The following is an 18,674-nucleotide window of genomic DNA, read 5'->3' on the forward strand; positions in this document are numbered from 1 at the left end:
TCCTACTCACATGGGCGTTATCTAATTCAACTCTGCTTAGGAAACTGACTAGAACAGGAACTTCCCTTCAGTCCAATACACAGTACTTGATGAAAAAACACACATGTGCTATTTGCACTGTGTATGGCAAAGGTAAGGCCATAGTGACTTTCCTTACCTGAAAAGAACTGTTGCTCGTAGAATGAGAAACTGCATCTGATTCAACTCTGTTTAGGAAGTGGAATTGAACCTTAGCTTGCCTTACAAAAAACCACTTTGCTTTTGAGAAGGGAGCCCTGGTTTTTCTACTGTGTTTATTATAGGGCCGAAATAGTAATCTAGCTCAGTACAAAAGAAATGTCGTTTCTACACACACGGGCCATAACTAGTTCAACTCTGCTTAGGAAACTGAATAGAACAATAGCGTCCCTTCAGTCCAATACACTGTACTTGCTGGGACCAGATGAGAGTCCTTTTTGCCCAGTGTATGGCAATGGGACCTCAATAGTGTCTTTTTTTTGAGGGAAATAAAAACTTTTGGTGGTAGAACGAGACACTGCATGTGATTCAACTCCATTTCAGAAGGGGAAGTGAACCCTAGTTTGCCTTACAAGAAAGACACTCTGCTTTTGAGAAATTGGCCCTCTTCTACTCCACTGTTTTTCCTTTAAGACCAGATCAGTGGGCTGGCTCAGAAAAAAAAGAACTGTGCTTCCTACACACATGAGATATATATAGTTCAATTCTGCTTAGGAAACTGACTAGAACCGGAGCTTCGCTTAAGTCCAATACAGTGTACTAGATGGGAACAGATGCGAGTCCTATTTGCCCAGTGTATGGCAATGAGAACTCAATTGTGACTTTTGTTACTCGAAAACAACAGTTGCTGGTAGATCGAGAAACTGTATGTGATTCAACTCCATTTAGGAAGGGGAATTGAACCCTAGCTTACCTTACACAAAACACACTCTGTTTTTGAGAAAGGGTCCCTCTTCTACTCTACTGTGTTTCCTATAGGGCCTGAATAGTGAGCTGTCTAAGAACAAAAGAACTGTGCTTCCAACATACACTGGCTATATCTAGTTCAACCCTTCTTAGGACTACCAGAACAGGAGCTTCCCTTCAGGCCAAAACACTTTACTTGCTGTGAACAGACGTGAGTGCTATTTGCACTGTGTATGGCAATTGGACCTCAATAGTGACTTTCCTTACTGGAAAATAACTTTTGCTGGTAGAACAAGAAACTGCATGTGATTCAACTTCATTTAGGAAGGGGAATTGAACCCTAGCTTGCCTTACAAGAAACATACTCTTCTTTTGATAAAGGGGCCCTATTCTACTCTGCTGTGTTTCCTATAAGACCAGAACAGTGGGCTGGCTCAGATCAAAAGAACTGTGCTCCCTAAACACACGGGCCAAATCTAGTTCAACCTTGCTTAGGAAATTGACTATTTGCTGGGAACATATGCAAGTGCTGCTTGCATTGTGTATGGCAATGCGAGGGCAATAGTGACTTTCCTTACCCGAAAATAACTGTTGCTGGTAGAAAGAGAAACTTCATGTGATTCAACTCCGCTTAGGAAGGGGAATTGAACCCTAAGTTGCCTTACAAGAAACACACTCTGTGTTTGAGAAAGGGGCCCTCTACTACTATACTGTGTTTCCTATAGGGCCAGAAAAGTGAGTTGACTCAGAATAAAAGAACTGTGCTCCCTACACACAAGGGCCAAATCTAGTTCAACTCTTCTTATGATATTTACTAGTACAGGAGCTTCTCTTCAGTCCAATACACTGTACTTACTGGGAACTGAGGCAAGTCCTATTTGACCTGAGTATGGCAATGGGAGGGCAATTGTGATTTTCCTCAACTGAAAAGAATTGTTGCTTTTAGAATGACAAACTGCATGTGATTCAACTCCTTTTATGAAGGGGAATTATACCCTAGCTTGCCTTACAAGAAACACACTTTAATTTGGTAAAGGGGCACTCTTCTACTCTACTGTGTTTCCTATAGTACCAGAACTGAAAGCTGGCTCAGAAGAAAAGAACTGTGCTTTCTACACACATGGGCCATATCTAGTTCAACTCTGCTTAGGAAACTGAGCACAACAATAGATGTTCTTCCATGCAATGCAATGTACTTATGAAAACAGATGTGTGTGCCGTTTCCACTGTATATCTCAATGGGAGCCCAAAATTAACTTTCCTTAACTCTATGGCAATTAGAGCTTTATATTGAATTTCCTTAACTACAAGAAAAGTACTGTTGCTAGTAGAACAAGAAAATGCATTTGATTCTACTCTGTTTAGGAAGCGGAATATAACCCTAGCTTTCCTTACAAGAAACACACTCTGCTTTTAGAAAGGTGCACTCTTCTATACTGTGTTTCCTATAGATCCACAACAGTTAGCTGGCTCAAAACAAAAGAACTGTGCTTTGTACACATGGACAATACCTCATTTAACTGTGCATAGGAAACTGACTAGAACAGTAGCTTCTCTTTAATCCAATATACTGTACTTGCTGGGAACAGACGTGAGAGCTATTTACACTGTATATGGCAATAATAGCGCAATATTGAATTTTTTATCTACCAGAAAACAACTGTTTCTCTTAAAATAATAGACTATATGTGATTCAACTCTGCTCTTGATGGGGATTTCAACAATGGGTTGCCTAATGCAAAATACACTCTGCTTTTGAGAAAAGAGCACTCTTCTACACTACTGTGTTTCCTATAGAGGTAGAATAGTGAGCTTAGTCCCAGGAAAATATCTTGGATTTATACACAAAAGGTCCATATCTAGTTCAACTCTGCTCTGCAAACTGAGCCAACAGTTTTTTCTCTTCCATTAAATGCACTGTACTTGCTGGGAACAGATGCTAGTTCTATTTCCACAGTGTTTCTCAAAGGGAGCCCAATAGTGACTTTCTTTAACCTAAAAGAACTGTTGCTCATAGGATACAAGACTGCATTTGATTCATGTCCATGAAGAGGAATTCAACACTGGGTTACCTAATTAGAAACATACTCTGCTTTTGAGAAAAGGGCAGTGTTCTACTCTAATTTGTTTCCTATAGAGGCAGAATAGTGAGCTTACTCAGAACAAAAGACTTGTGCTTTCTACACACACATGACATATCTAGTTAAACTCTGCTTAGGACACTGAGCAAAACAGTAGCTTCTCTTCCATCCAATGCATGGTATTTGTTGGGAACAGACGCTAGAGCCATTTCTATTGTGCATCTCAATGGGAGCCTAATAGTGACTTTCTTCTCACATAATTAACTAGTGCTCGTAAGACAAGAGAGTGCACATGATTCAACTACGTTTATGAAGTGGGATTGAACACTAGTTTATTTAAAAGAATCATACTCGGCTTTTAAAGAAAGAGCACTCTTCTACTCTACTGTGTTTCCTATATACGCCGAACAGTTACCTTGCTCAGTACAAAAGAACAGTGGTGTATACACACAGGCCATATCTAGTTCAACTCTGTTTAGGAAACTGAGCACAACAGTATATTCTCTTCCATCCTATGCACTTTGCTTGCTGAGAACAGACATGATTGCCATTTCCATTGTGTGTCTCAATGGGAGACCAAAAGTGAAATTCCTTACCTGAAAAAACTGTTGCTCATAGGACAAAAAACTGTATGTGATTCTGGTCCATTTACCATGGGGAATACAACACTGGGTTGCCTAACAAGAAAGACACGCTGCTATTGACAAAAGAGCACTCTACTACTCTACTGTGTTTCCTATACAGTCAGAAGAGTGAGCTTGCTCAGAAACAAAGAACTGTTCTACCTACACAACTGACCCATATCTAGTTCAACTCTTTGTAGGAAGCTAAGCACAACAGTAGCTTCTCTTCTATCCAAAGCACTGTATTTGCTGAGAAGAGATGCTAGTGCCATTTTCCACTTGTGTATCTCAATGGGAGCCCAATTGTGACTTTTGTTACATGAAATGAACTAATCCTATTTGGATAAGAAACTACATGCGATTCAACTCCGTTTATGAAAGGGTATTCAACACTGGGTTGCCTAATGATAAACACATGCTGTTTTTAAAAAAGAGCTCTCTTCTACTCTGCCGTGTTTCAAATTTGAACAATCAACTTGCTCATAATAAACGAACAGTGGTTTATAACACGGGCCATATCTAGTTCAACTCTGTTGAGGAAACTCAAAACAACAATAGCTTCTCTTCCATCCAATGCAGTGTACTTGCTGGGAATAGACACAATTGCCATTTCCTCTGTGTGTCTCAATGGGAGTCCAATAATGACTCTCTGCTTTTGAGAAAAGAGCACTCTTGTACTCTACTGTGTTTTCTATATGGTCATAACAGTGAACTAGCTCAGAAAAAAAGAATTGTGCTTCCTAAACACATGTGCCATACCTGGTTCAACTCTGGTGAAAAAATTGTGCAGAACAGTAGCTTCTCCTCCATCCATTTCAACTCTGCTTTAGAAACTGAGCATAACAGTAGCTTCTCTTCGATCCAATGCACTGTACAAGCTGAGAACAGACTCCAGTGCCATTTTCCTTGTGTATCTCAATGGGAGGACAATAGTAAATTTCCTTCCCGGAAACGACTGTTGCTCTTAGGATAAAAGACTGCATGTAATTCACCTCTGATAATGAATGGGAACTCAATGCTATGTTGCATAATAGAAACACACTCTGCTTTTGAGATAAGAACACTCTACTACTCTAAAATGTTTCCTATACTGCCAGAACAGTAAGCATGCTCAGAAAAAAGAAGTGTTCTTCTGAAACACATGGGTCATATCTAGTTCAACTCTGCTTAGTAAACTAAGCACAACAGTAGCTTCTCCTCTATCTAATGCACTGTATTTGCTGGGAACAGACTGGATAACCATTTCTGCTGTGTATCTCAATGGTAGCCCAATACTGAATTTACTTACCCAAAAAGAACTGTTGCTCATAGGATAAGAGAGTGATGTGATTCAAGTCTGTGAAGGGGAATTCAGCACTGGGTTACCTAACAAGAAACATACTCTGTTTTTGAGAAAAGAGCACTCTTCTACTCTACTGAGTTTCCTATAGAGGCAGACCAGTGAGCTTACTCAAAATAAAATAACCGTGCTTCCTAAACACACTGGCCATATCTAGGTCAACTCTACAAAGGAAATTGAGCACAACCGTAGCTTTTCATCCATCCAATACACTGTACTTTCTGGGAACAGACACAAGTGCCATTTCTACTGTGTTTCTAAGTGGGAACCCAAGAGTGACTTTCATTACCTGAAAAGAACTGTTGCTCGAAGGATAAGACTGTATGTGATTCAACTCTGTTTATAAAGGGGAATTGAACACTGTGTTGCCTAAGGAGAAACACACTCTGAATTTTAGAAAAGAGCACTCTTCTCTTCTACTGTTTTTCCATTAGAGGCAAAACAGTGAACTTACTCAGAACAAATGAATTGTGCTTCCTAAAAACAGGGGCCATATTTAGTGCAACTCTGCATAGGAAACTGAGCACAACAGTAGCTTCTCTTCCATCCAATGTACTGTAGTTGCTGGTAACAGACGTGAGTGTCATTTCCACTGTGTATCTCAAAGGGAGCCCAGTAGTGACTTTCCTTACACGAAAAGAACTGATCCTCCTAGGATATTAGACTGCATGTGATACAATTCCGTTTATGTATGGGAATTAATACTGGGTTGCCTAACTAGAAACACATTCTGCTTTTGAGAAAAGAACACACTTCTCCTCTACAGTGTTTAGTGTTTCCTATAGAGCCAGAACAGTGACCTAGGTCAGAACAAATGAACTCTGCTTCCTACACACTCAAGTAATGTCTAGTACAACTCTTCTTAGGAAACTGAGCACAACAGTAGCTTCTCTTCACTCTTATGCACTTTACTTGCTGAGAACAGACTCTAGTGCCATTTCCACTGTATATTTCAAGGGGAGCCCAATAGTGACTCTCCCTACACGAAAAAAACTGATACTCCTAGGATAGAGACTGCATGTGATTCAACTATGTTTATGAAGGGAATTCAACACTGGGTTGCCTAACAAGAAATATACTGTGCTTTAGAGAAAAGATTACTCTTCTACTCTGATGTGTTTCCTATAGAGGCAGAACAGTGAGCTTGATCACAACAAAAGGACTGTGCTTCCTACACACACGGGCCATATCTATGTCATCTCTGCTTAGGAACCTCAACACAGCAGTAATTCTCTTCCATCCAATGCACTGTAGGTGCTGGGAACATAGGCAACTGCCATTTCCACTGTGTATCTCAATGGGAGGCCAATTGTGACTTGGATTCCTACACACAAGGGCCATATCTATTTCAACTCTGCTTAGCAAACTGAGCACAACAGTTGTTTCTCTTTCATTAAATACACTGTATTTGCTGGGAACAGACACTAGTGCCATTTCCACTGTGTTTCTCAATGGGTGCCCAATAGTGACTTTCTTTACCTGAAAAGAACTGTTGCTCATAGGATAATATCGTGCCCATGATTCAACTACTTTATGAAGTGTTATTGAACACTAGGTTTAATAAAAAGAAACACACTTGGCTTTTAAAGAAAGCACGCTCTTCTAGTCTATTGTTTATCCTATAAGGCCAGAACAGTAAGCTTGTTCAGAACAAAAGAACACATGGATCATAACTAGTTCAACTCTGTTTAGGAAAATGAGCACAACAGTAGCTTCTCTTCCATCCAATGCAGTATACTTGCTGGGAACAGACACAATTGCCATTTCCACCGTGAGTCTCAATGGGAGCCCAATAGTGATTTCCCTTACCAAAAAAATAAATAAATAAATAAAAACTGTTGCTCATAGGATAAGTGACTGCATGTGATTCATCTCCGTTTATGAAGAGGAATTCACACTGGATTGCCTAACAAGAAACACACTCTGCTTTTGAGAATAGAGCACTCTTCTACTCTACTGTGTTTCCTATAGAGGCAGAACAGTGAGCTTACTCATAACAAAGGAACTGTGCTTCCTACAAACACGGGCCATATCTACTTCATCTCTGCCTAGGAACCTCAGCACAACAGTAGCTTCTCTTCCATCCAATACACTGTACTTGCTGCAAACAGATGCCAGTGCCATTTATACTGTATCTTAATGGGAGCCCAATAGTGACTTTCCTTACCCAAAAAGAACTGTTACTCTTAGAATAAGAGACTGCATATGATTCAACACTGTTGATGAAGGGGATTTCAACACTGGCCTAATAAGAAACACACCCTGCTTTTGATAAAAGAGCACTCTTCTACTCTAGGTGTTTCCTACAGAGGCAGAACAGTGAGCGTGCTCAGAACAAAAGAACTGTGCAGCCTACATACACAGGCCAAGTCTAGTTCAACTCTGCTTAGCAAACTGAGCACAAATGTTGCTTCTCTTCCATCCAATGCACTGTATATACCCTAACAGATGCGAGTGCTATTTAACTGTCTATCTCAATGGGAGCCTAAGAGTGATTTCCTTACCTGAAAAGAACTGTTCCTCATAGGATAAGAGACTACATGTGATTCAATTCCATTTATGAAGGGGAATTAAACACTGGGTTTTCTAACAATAAACACACTCTGCTTTTTGAGAAAAGAGCACTCCTCTACTCTACTCTGTTTCTTATGCTGCCAGAATAGTGCTTCCTAAACACACGGCCAATGTCTAGTTCAACTGATTAGGAAACTCAGTACAACAGTAACTTCTATTCCATTCAATGCACTGTACTTGCTGGGAATAGACTCAGGTGACATTTCCAGTGTGTATCCCAATGGGAGCCCAATATTGACTTACATACCCGAAAAGAACTGTTGATCATAGGATAAGAGATTGCATGTGACTCAACTCCACTTATGAAAGGGAATTCAACATTGGGTTGCCTAATGAGAAACACATTCTGCTTTTGAGAAAAGAGCACTCTTCTACTCTACTGTTTCCTATACAGCCAGAACAGTGAGCTTGCTCAGAACAAAAGACCTGTGCTTCCTATACACATGGGCCATATCTAGTTCAACTCTGCTCAGGAAAAAAAAAGCACAACAGTAGCTTCTCATTTATCAAATTCACTGTACTTGCTCGAAACAGAGGCAAATGCCCTTTACGCAGTGTATCTCAATTTGAACCCGATAGTGACTTTCCTTACCCGAAAAGAACTGTTGCTCATAGGATAAGAGGATGCATGTGGTTCACTCCCATTATGATGTGAAATTCAACACTGGGTTACCTAAAGAGAAACACACACTGCTTTTCAGAAAAGGGCACTCTTCAACGTTACTGTTTCCTATATAGTCAGAACACTGAGATTGCTCAGGACAAAGAAGTGTTCTTCCTACACACAGGGGTCATATCTAGTTCAACTATGCTTAGGAAACTGAGCATAACAGTAGCTTCTCTTCCATTCAATGCACTGTACATGCTGAGAACAGAAACTAGTGCAATTTACACCGTGTATCTCAATGGGAGCCCAATAGTGACTTTCCTTACCCAAAAAGAACAGTTGCTCATAGGATAGGAGACTGCATGTGAATCTAATCCATTTATGAAGTGAAATTAAACACTGGGATGCTGAATGAGAAATACCCTCTGCTTTTAGAGAAAAAAGCATTCTTCTACTCTACTGTGGTTCCTTTAGAGGCAGAACAATGAACTTGTTAAGAACAAACCAACTGTGCTGCCTACAAACACGGACAATATCTAGGTCAACTATGCTTGGAAAACTGAGCACAATAGTAGTAGCTTCTCTTCCATCCAATGCACTGTACTTGATGGGAACATATGCGAGGGTCATTTTCACTGTGTATCTCAATGGGAGCCTAAGAGTGACTTTCCTTACCTGAAAAGAACTGTTGCTCATAGGATAAGAGACTGCAAGTGAATCAACTCAGTTTATGAAGGGGATTTCAACACTGGTTTGTCAAATGGAAACATACTCTACTTTTAGAGAAAAGAGCACTCTTCTACTCTACTGTGTTTCCTATAGATGAGACAGCATGCAATTCAACTCTGTTTATGATGGTAAAAAAATTATCACTGAATTGTCTTATAACAACCACACTCTGCTTTTGAGAAAGGAGCACTCTTCTACTCTACTCTGTTTCCTATATAGCCTGACCAGTGATCTTGCTCAGAACAAAAGAACTGTGCATCCTACACACATGGGAAATTTCTAGTTCAACTCTGCTTAGAAAACAGAGAAGAACAGTAGCTTCTCTTACATCTATGCACTGTAGTTGCTGGGAACAGATGCGGGTGCTATATGTGCTGTATGTCTCAATGGGAGCCCAATAGTGACTTTCCATACCTGAAAATAACTGTTGCTCATAGACAAGAGAGGGCAGAGGATTCATTTCCATTTATGAAGGGGAAATTAACACCGAGTTGCCTTACAAGAAATACACTGTGGTTTGAGAAAGGAGCACTTTTCTACTCTACTGTGTTTCCTAAAGTGCCAGAACAGTGAGCTTGATCACAACAAAAGAACTGTGCTTCCTACTCACACGGGCCATATCTAGTTCAACTATGCTTAGCAAATTGACAAGAACAGAAGCATCTCTTACATCCAATGCACTGTAGTTCCTGGGAACAAACGCTGGTGCTATTTGCACTGTGCATCTCACAGGGAGCCCAAAAGTGATTTTCCTTACTCGAAAAGAACTGTTGCTAATAACACAAGAGTCAGCATGGGATTTAACTACATTTATGAAGAGTAAATTAAGATTGAATTGCATTACATGAAACACATTCTACTTTTGAGAAAGGAGCACTCTTCTACTCCACTGTGTTTTTCATAAAGACAGAACAGTGAGACTACTCAGAAGAAACAAACTCTGCTTCCTACACACACGGGTCATATCTACTTAACCTCTGCTTTGGAAACTGAGAAAAACCGTAGTGTTCTTTCCATCTAATGCACTGTAGTTGCTTGAAACACATGCATGTGCTATTTGCTCTGTGTATCTCAATGGGAGCCCAATGGTGACTTTCGTTACCCGAAAAGAACTGTTGCTGGAAGGACAACAGACAACATGGGATTCAAATCCATATATGAAAGAGCAATTATCTCTGAGTTGTCTTACAGAAACACATTCTACTTTTGAGAAAAAAATGTTCCTCTACTCCACTGTGTTTCCTAGAGAGCCAGAACAGTATGTTTCTCTGAACAAAAGAACTGTGCTTCCTACACATACAGGCCTTATCAATTTCAAATCTGCTTAGGAAACTGACAAGAACCATAAATTCTTTTACATCTAGTGCACTGTAGTTGCTGGGAAGAGACTAGGGTCTATTGGCATTGTGTATCTGAAAGGGAGCCCAATAGTGAATTTCCTTACACACACACAAAATAAAATGATTCTTGGAGGAAAAGAGACTACATGTGATTCAAATTTTTTTATGAAGGGGAAATTAACACTGAGTTGCCTTATAAGAAACACACTCTGCTTTTAAAAACATGAGCTCTCTTCTACTCTTCCAGGTTTCCTATACAGCAGAACAGAGAGCTTGCCCAGAAAAATAACTGTGCTTCCTAACACAGGGGCCATATATACTTCAACTCTGCTTAAGAAAATGACAAGAACCATAGCTTCTCTTATATCCAATGCACTGGAGTTGCAGAGAACAGACACTGGCATATTTGCCTGTGTATGTCAATGTGAGCCAAATGGTGACTATCCTTACCTGAAAAGAACAGTGGCCCTTAGGAAAAGAGACAAGATAAGAATCAATTCTGGCTACCGGCGCCTCCTCTGCTGCCGTGGAGCCGGAGCCGGCCTGAGCGGCGGAGGCTCGTCGTCTCCAAGGACCCACGCACCCTCATGGACGGCCGCCCGGCCTCGCCCGCCTGTTCACGGTGCCCCGTCAGCCCACGCGGCTCGCCCTTTTCCACGCGCCAGCCCCGCCGGGGTCCGTGTGCAGTGTCGGCGGCCAGCCCTGGGCCCGAGCCCGAGCAGTAGCCGGCGCCATGTCGGTGGTGGGCATAGACCTGGGCTTTCAGAGCTGCTATGTCGCTGTGGCCCGCGCCGGCAGCATCGAGACGATCGCTAACGAGTATAGCGACCGCTGCACGCCGGCTTGTGTTTCTTTTGGTCCTAAGAATCATTCAGTTGGAGCAGCAGCTAAGAGCCAGGTTATTTCCAATGCCAAGAACACAATTCAAGGCTTTAAAAGATTTCATGGGCGTGCATTCTCTGATCCATTTGTGGAGGCAGAAAAAGCTAATCTTGCATATGATGTTGTGCAGTTGCCCACTGGATTAACGGGCATAAAGGTTACATACATGGAAGAGGAGCGGAATTTTACCACCGAGCAAGTGACTGCTATGCTTTTGTCCAAACTGAAGGAGACAGCAGAAAGTGTTCTTAAGAAGCCTGTGGTAGACTGTGTTGTTTCATTCAGTTCCTTGCTTCTATACTGATGCAGAACGCCGGTCAGTGATGGATGCCACACAGATTGCTGGTCTCAATTGCCTGCGGTTAATGAATGAAACAACTGCAGTTGCCCTTGCATATGGAATCTATAAACAAGATCTTCCTGCCTTAGAGGAGAAACCAAGAAATGTAGTTTTTGTAGACATGGGACATTCTGCTTATCAAGTTTCCGTGTGTGCATTTAATAGAGGAAAACTGAAAGTTTTGGCGACAGCTTTTGATACAACACTGGGAGGCAGAAAATTTGATGAGGTGTTAGTAAATCACTTCTGTGAAGAATTTGGTGTTGGGGACCGACTCTGGACAGCTGTGTCTTGAACCTTGTGTTACCTGCCACGATTTATCAAGCCTCGTGTAAATAAGAGGCTTTTAGTCTAACCTAGGAATGTAGGATTAAATAAACCTCTTTAAATCAGCTAGCTGCAGGGGCCTGGGACCAAAGCGACCTCCTGCTGACCCTCCTTAGGAATTTTCTTTGTCCTCTCCTCACTCCTGCTCCCCCTCCCTACCTGAAGCCCTGTTTATAAGCTCTAACACCCAGTCAATAAACTGAGACCTTGACGCAACTCAGACTGACTTTGTCTTCCTTCACGCGCTTGGTCTCCTTTCCCTCTCACCCCCCATTGATTCACAGGTGGTCCCTCCTCGAGACCCTCGAATAACCTGGCCTGCTGGACGGGTCAATTTGGAAAGAAATACAAGCTAGACATAAAATCTAAAGTCCGTGCTTTATTACGACTGTCTCAAGAGTGTGAGAAACTCAAGAAATTGATGAGTGCGAATGCTTCAGACCTCCCTTTGAGCATTGAATGTTTTATGAATGATATTGATGTATCCGGAACTATGAATAGAGGCAAATTTCTGGAGATGTGTGATGATCTCTTAGCAAGAGTGGAGCCACCACTTTGTAGTGTCTTGGAACAATTCAAGTTAAAGAGAGAAGATATTTATGCAGTGGAGATAGTTGGTGGTGCCACACGAATTCCTGCAGTGAAAGAGAAGATCAGCAAATTTTTTGGTAAAGAACTTAGTACAACATTAAATGCAGACAAAGCTGTTACTCGAGGCTGTGCCCTGCAGTGTGCAATCTTATCACCTGCTTTCAAAGTGAGAGAATTTTCTATCACTGATGTCGTGGCATATCCAATATCTTTGAGATGGAATTCTCCCGCTGAAGAAGGGTCAAGTGACTGTAAAGTCTTCCCCAAAAATCATGCTGCTCCTTTCTCCAAAGTCCTCACCTTTTATAGAAAGGAACCTTTCACTCGAGGCCTACTATAGCTCTCCTCAGGATTTGACCTATGCAGATCCTGCTATCGCTCAGTTTTCAGTTCAGAAAGTCACTTCACAGTCTGATGGCTCCAGCTCAAAAGTGAAGGTCAAGGTTCGGGTAAATGTCCATAGCATTTTCAGTGTGTCCAGTGCGTCCTTAGTAGAAAGTGCACAAGTCCGAGGAAAATGAGGAGCCGATGGAGACTGATCAGAATGCAAAGGAAGAAGAGAAGATTCAAGTGGACCAGGAGGAACCACACACTAAAGAGCAGCAGCCACAAACACCAGCAGAAAACAAGGCGGAGTCTGAGGAAATGGAGACGTCTCAAGCTGGATCAAAAGATAAAAAGACGGACCAACCACCTCAAGCCAAGAAGGCAAAAGTGAAGACCAGCACTGTGGACCTGCCCATCAAGAGCCAACTCCTGTGGCAGCTGGACCGAGAGATGGTTGGCCTGTATACAGAGAACGAGGGTAAGATGATCATGCAGGATAAACTGGAGAAGGAACGGAACGATGCCAAGAACGCGGTGGAAGAATATGTGTACGAGATGAGAGATAAACTTAGTGGTGACTATGAGAAGTTTGTGAGTGAAGATGATCATAATAGTTTTACCTTAAAATTAGAGGATACTGAAAATTGGTTGTATGAAGATGGAGAAGACCAACCAAAGCAAGTTTATGTAGACAAATTGGCTGAATTAAAAAATCTAGGTCAGCCTATTAAGACACGGTTCCAGGAATCTGAAGAAAGACCAAAGTTATTTGAAGAACTAGGGAAGCAAATCCAACAGTATATGAAAGTGATCAGCTCTTTCAAAAACAAGGAGGACCAGTATGAGCACTTGGATGCTGCCGACATGACGAAGGTAGAGAAGAGCACCAACGAGGTGATGGAGTGGATGAATAACAAGCTGAACCTGCAGAACAAGCAGAGCCTGACACTGGATCCAGTTGTCAAGACAAAGGAGATTGAAGCTAAAGTTAAGGAGCTGACGAGTATTTGCAGTCCTATAATTTCAAAGCCCAAACCCAAGGTGGAACCCCCAAAGGAGGAGCCAAAACACGCTGAGCAGAATGGACCAGTGGACGGCCAGGAGATAACCCAGGCCCCCAGGCGGCCGAGCAGGGTGCAGACACAGCTGTGCCTTCTGATGCAGACAAGAAGCTTCCTAAGATGAACATTGATTGATTCCAACATTTGTTTATATTAAAACAGACTATTATAAAGCTTTAAAAAAAAAGAATCAATTCTGTTTATGAAGGGGAAATTAATACTGAGTTGTCTTACAAGAAAAACACTCTGTTTTTGAGAAAGGAGCACTCTTCTACTCTACTGTGATTCCTATAGAGCCCAATCAGTGAGCTTGCTCAGAAAAGAACTTTGCTTCCTAAATACACGGGCCATATCTAGGTCAACTCTGCTTCTGAAACTGAGAAGAAATATAGCTTCTCTTATATCCAATGCACTGTAGTTGCTGGCAACAGACACAGGTACCATTTGCACTGTACATCTGAATGGGAGCCAAAGAGTGACTGAAAATTACTTGTTGCTTGTAAACATAGAAACAGCAAGAGTTTCAACTCTGTTTACGAAGGGGAAATTAACACTGTGTTGTCTTACAATAAACACACCCTACATTTGAGACAGGAGCACTAGTCTACTCTACTGTATTTCCTATATACTCGAACACTGAGCTTGCGCAGAACAAAAGATCTGTGCTTCCTACACACACTGGCCATATCTAGTTTAATTCACTTAGAAAACTGACAATAACCATAGTTTTTCTTACATCCAATGCACTGCAGTTTCTGGGAACAGACGCAGTTGCTATTGCACTGTATATCTCAAAAGAAGCCAAATAGTGACTTTCCTTACCCAAAAAGAAATGCAGTAGGACTAGAGAAAACATGTGATTCAATTCAGTTTATCAAAGGGAAATAAACAGTGAGTTGCCTGACAAGAAACACACTCTGCTTTTGAGAAAGGAGCACTCTTCTACTCTACTCTGTTTCCCATAGAGCCAGAACAGTGAGATTGCTCAGAACAAAAGAATTGTACTTCCTATACACACTGATCATATTTAGTTCTACTATTCTTATGACACTGAGAAATACCATACCTTCTCTTTCATCCAATCACTGTAGTAGCTGGGAACAGAAACGGGTCCTATTTGCACTATGTATGTGAATGTGAGCACAATAGTAACTTTTCTTACACGAAAATAACTGTTGCTCACAAGACAAGAGACAGCATGGGATTAAACTCCGTTTATGAAGGGAAATGAGCACTGAGTTGCATTACAAGAAACAAACTGCGTTTTAAGGAAGGAGCACTCGTCTACTCTACTGTTTCCCATTGAGCCAGAACAATGAGCTTACTCAGAACAAAAGAAATATGAAACCTACACACACCTATGATATCTAGTTCAACTCTGCTAAAAAAAAAAAAAAAAAAAAAAAAAAAAACAAAAAAAAAAACAGAGAAGAACCGTATGTGCTCTTACGACCATGCACTCTTGTTACTGGGAACAGACACAGGTGCTATTTGCACTGTGTATCTCAATGGGAGCCCAAGATGGACTTTCCTTACATGAAAAGAACTGTTGCTCATAGGACAACAAAAAGCATGGGATTCACCTCCGTTTATGAAGAGGAAATTAACACTTAGTTGCCTTACATGAAACACGCTCTGCTTTTGATAAAGAAGCACTCTTCTACTCAACTGTGTTTTCTAGGGAGCCAGAACAGTGAGCTTTCTCAGAAGAAAAGAACTCTGCTTGCTACACACAGGGTCCATATCTAGTTCAAATCAGATTAGGAAAGTGAGAAGAACCATTGATTCTCTTAAATACAATGCATTGTAGTTGCTGGAAACAGATAAACAGATGTGAGTGCTATTTGTACTGTGGATCTCAAGGGGAACCAAATAGTGACTTTCCTTACTCGAGAAAAATTGTGGCTCATAGGGCAAGAAACAGCATGGAATTCAACTCCCTTTTTTGAAGAGAAAATTAACACTGAGTTGCCTTACAAGAAACACACTCTGCTTTTGAGAAAGGAGCACTCTTCTATTCTACTCTGTTACCCATAGAGCCAGAACAGTGAGTTCACTCACAACAAAAGAACTGTGCTTCCTACACACTCGGGCCATATCTAGATCAACTCTGCTGAATAAACAGAGAAGAAGCATACCATCTCCTCTATCCATGCACTGTAGTTGCTGGGAAGATATGCCGGTGCTATTTACAATGTTTATCTCAATGGGAGCCCAAGAGTGACTTTCCTTACCCGAAAAGAACTGTTTCAAATGACAAAAGAAGGCATGTGATTCATCTCCATTTATGAAGGTGAATTTAACACTGAGTGGCCTTACAGGAAATACACAGCGGTTTTGAGAAGGGAGTGCCTTTCCACTCTACTGTGTTTCCTATAGTGCCAGAATTGTGAGCTTGCTCAGAAAAAAAGAACTGTGCTTCCTACACACACAGGCCATATATATTTCAATTCTGCTTAGGAAACTGACAAAAACTGTAGCTTCTCTTACATCCAATGCACCTCAGTTGCTAGGAACAGACGCAGGTGCTATTTGCACTGTGTATCTCAATGGAACCCCAATAGTGACTTTCCTTACCCGAAAAGAACGGTTGCTCATAAAACAACAGACAGCATGGGATTAAACTCTGTTTATGAAGAGGAAATTAACACTTAGTTGCTTTCCAATGAACACACCCTACTTTTGAGAAAGGAGCTCTCTTCTACTCTACTGTGTTTTTAATAGAGCCAGAAGAGTGAACTTGGTCAAAACAAAAGAAATGTGCTTTCTACAAACACGGGCCATATTTAGTTCAACTCTGCTTAAAAAACTAAGAAGAACAGTGGCTTCTCTTACATCCAATGCTCTGCAGTTGCTGGGATCAGAAGAGGGTGCTATTTGCCCTTTGAATGTCAATGCCACCTCATTAGTGACATTTATACCCAAAGGTATGTCTGCCTGTAGGAAAAGAGACAGTATGGGTTTCAACTCCATTTATGAAGGCGAAATTTACACTGATTTGCCTTACAAGAAACACACTATTCTTTTTAGAATGGAGCACTCTTCTATTCTACTGTGTTTCCTGTAGTGCCAGAACACTGAGCCTGCTCACAACAAATGAACTCTGCTTCCTACACACACTAGCCATATCTAGTTCAACTCTGCTTAGAAACCAGAGAATAAAAGTAGCTTCCTTTATGTCCAATGAACTGTAGTTACTGAGAACAGACACGGGTGATATTTGCACAGTGTAACTCTATTGGGGCCCAATAGTGACTTTCCTTACTCAAAATAAACTGTTACTCATAGGACAAGAGACAGTATGGGCTTCAACTCCATTTATTAAAAAGAAATTAACTCTGAGTTGCATTACAAGAAACATACTCTACTTTTGAGCAAGGAGCACTCTTGTACTCTACTGTGTTTGATATAGAGCCAGAACAGTGAGCTTGATCATAACAAAAGAACTGTGCTTCCTACACACACAGGCCATATCTAGTTCATTTCTGCTTAGAAACTAGAGAAGCAAAGTAGCTTCTCTTATGTCCAATGCACTGTAGTTGCTGAGAACACACACAGGTGATGTTTGCACTGTGTATCTCAATGGGAGCCCAATAGTGACTTTCCTTACTTGAAAAGAACAGGTACTTGTAGGACAAGACACAGCATGGGATTCAACTCCGTTTATGAAGGAGAACTTAACAATGAGTTGCATTACAAAAAATCACTCTGCTTTTGAGCAAGGAACACTCTTATACTCTACTGTGCTTCCCATAGAGCCAGAAGAGTGAGCTTGCTTAAAACAAAAAAAAAATACCGTGCTTCCTACACACACAGGCCATATCTAGTTAAACTCTCCATAAAAAAACAGAGAAAAACAGTTGCCTCACTTATATCCATGCACTGTAGTTGCTGGGAACAGACGTGGGTGCTATTTGCACTGTGTCTCTCAATGGGAGACCACTAGTGACTTTCCTTACCCAAAAAGAACTGTTGCTTGTACAAAAAGAGAGAGCATGGGATTCAACTCCTTTTATGAAGGTGAAATTGTACTGAATTGTCTTACAAGAAACAAACTCTGCTTTTGAGAGAGGAGCATTCTACTACTCTACTGTTTGTCCCATAGAGGCAGTACAGTGAGCTTGCTCAGAACAAATGAACTGTGCTTCCTACACACAGGAAATATCTAGTTCAACTCTGCTTACAAAACTAAGAACAGTAGCTTCTCTTACATCCAATGTACTTTTATTGCTGAGAACAGACGAGGGTGCTATTTGCACTATGAATGTCAATGAGAGCCCATAGTGACTTTTTTGATACAAAAGTAGTGCTGCTTGTAGGAGAAGAGACAGCATGAGGTTAACAACGTTTATGTAGGGTAATCAACACTGAGTTGCCTTACAAGAAACAAACTCTGCGTTTGAGAAAGGAACTCTCTTCTTCTCTACTGTGTTTACTGTAGAGCCTCAACAGTGAGCCTGCTCAGAACAAAAGAACAGTGCTTCTTACAAAAAACGGACCATATGTGGTTCAACTCTGCTTAAGAAACAGACAAGAATTGTTGCTTCTCTTATATCCAATGCATTGTAGTTTTTGGGGACAGACGAGGGTGCTACTTGTACTGTGTATCTCAAAGGGAACCCATTAGTTACTTTGCTTACTTGAGAAGAACTGTTGCTCGTAGGACAAGAGACAACATGAGGTTCCTGCACATAAGAAGGGGAAATTAACACGGAGTTTTCTTACGAGAAACACAATATGGTTTTGAGAAAGGCTCACCCTTCTACTGTACTGTGTTTCCTATAGTGCCAGAACAGAGAGCTTGCATAGAACAAAAGAACTGTGCTTCCTACACACACGGGCCGATTAGGAAGCAGAGAAACACCAAAGCTTTTCCCACATCCAATGCAATGTAGTTGCAGGAATCAGATGTGTTTGCTATTTACAATG

At 41.2% G+C, this 18,674-nt stretch overlaps 1 protein-coding gene across 1 annotated transcript; it reads left to right on the forward strand.

The window, feature by feature from the left end:
* The first annotated feature begins 10,935 nt into the window (after positions 1-10,935).
* On the forward strand, positions 10,936-13,895 carry LOC114697848 (heat shock 70 kDa protein 4-like). The gene is given in 6 exon segments (XM_037210031.1): positions 10,936-11,376; positions 11,378-11,699; positions 12,105-12,681; positions 12,683-12,854; positions 12,856-13,780; positions 13,783-13,895. Coding segments are annotated over 6 exon segments (2,520 nt in total). The 5' UTR covers positions 10,936-10,950; the 3' UTR covers positions 13,881-13,895.
* The last annotated feature ends 4,779 nt before the right edge of the window (positions 13,896-18,674 follow it).

This window comes from Peromyscus leucopus, chromosome 13 (assembly GCF_004664715.2).
Source record: "Peromyscus leucopus breed LL Stock chromosome 13, UCI_PerLeu_2.1, whole genome shotgun sequence".
Classification (NCBI taxonomy): Eukaryota; Metazoa; Chordata; class Mammalia; order Rodentia; family Cricetidae; genus Peromyscus; species Peromyscus leucopus.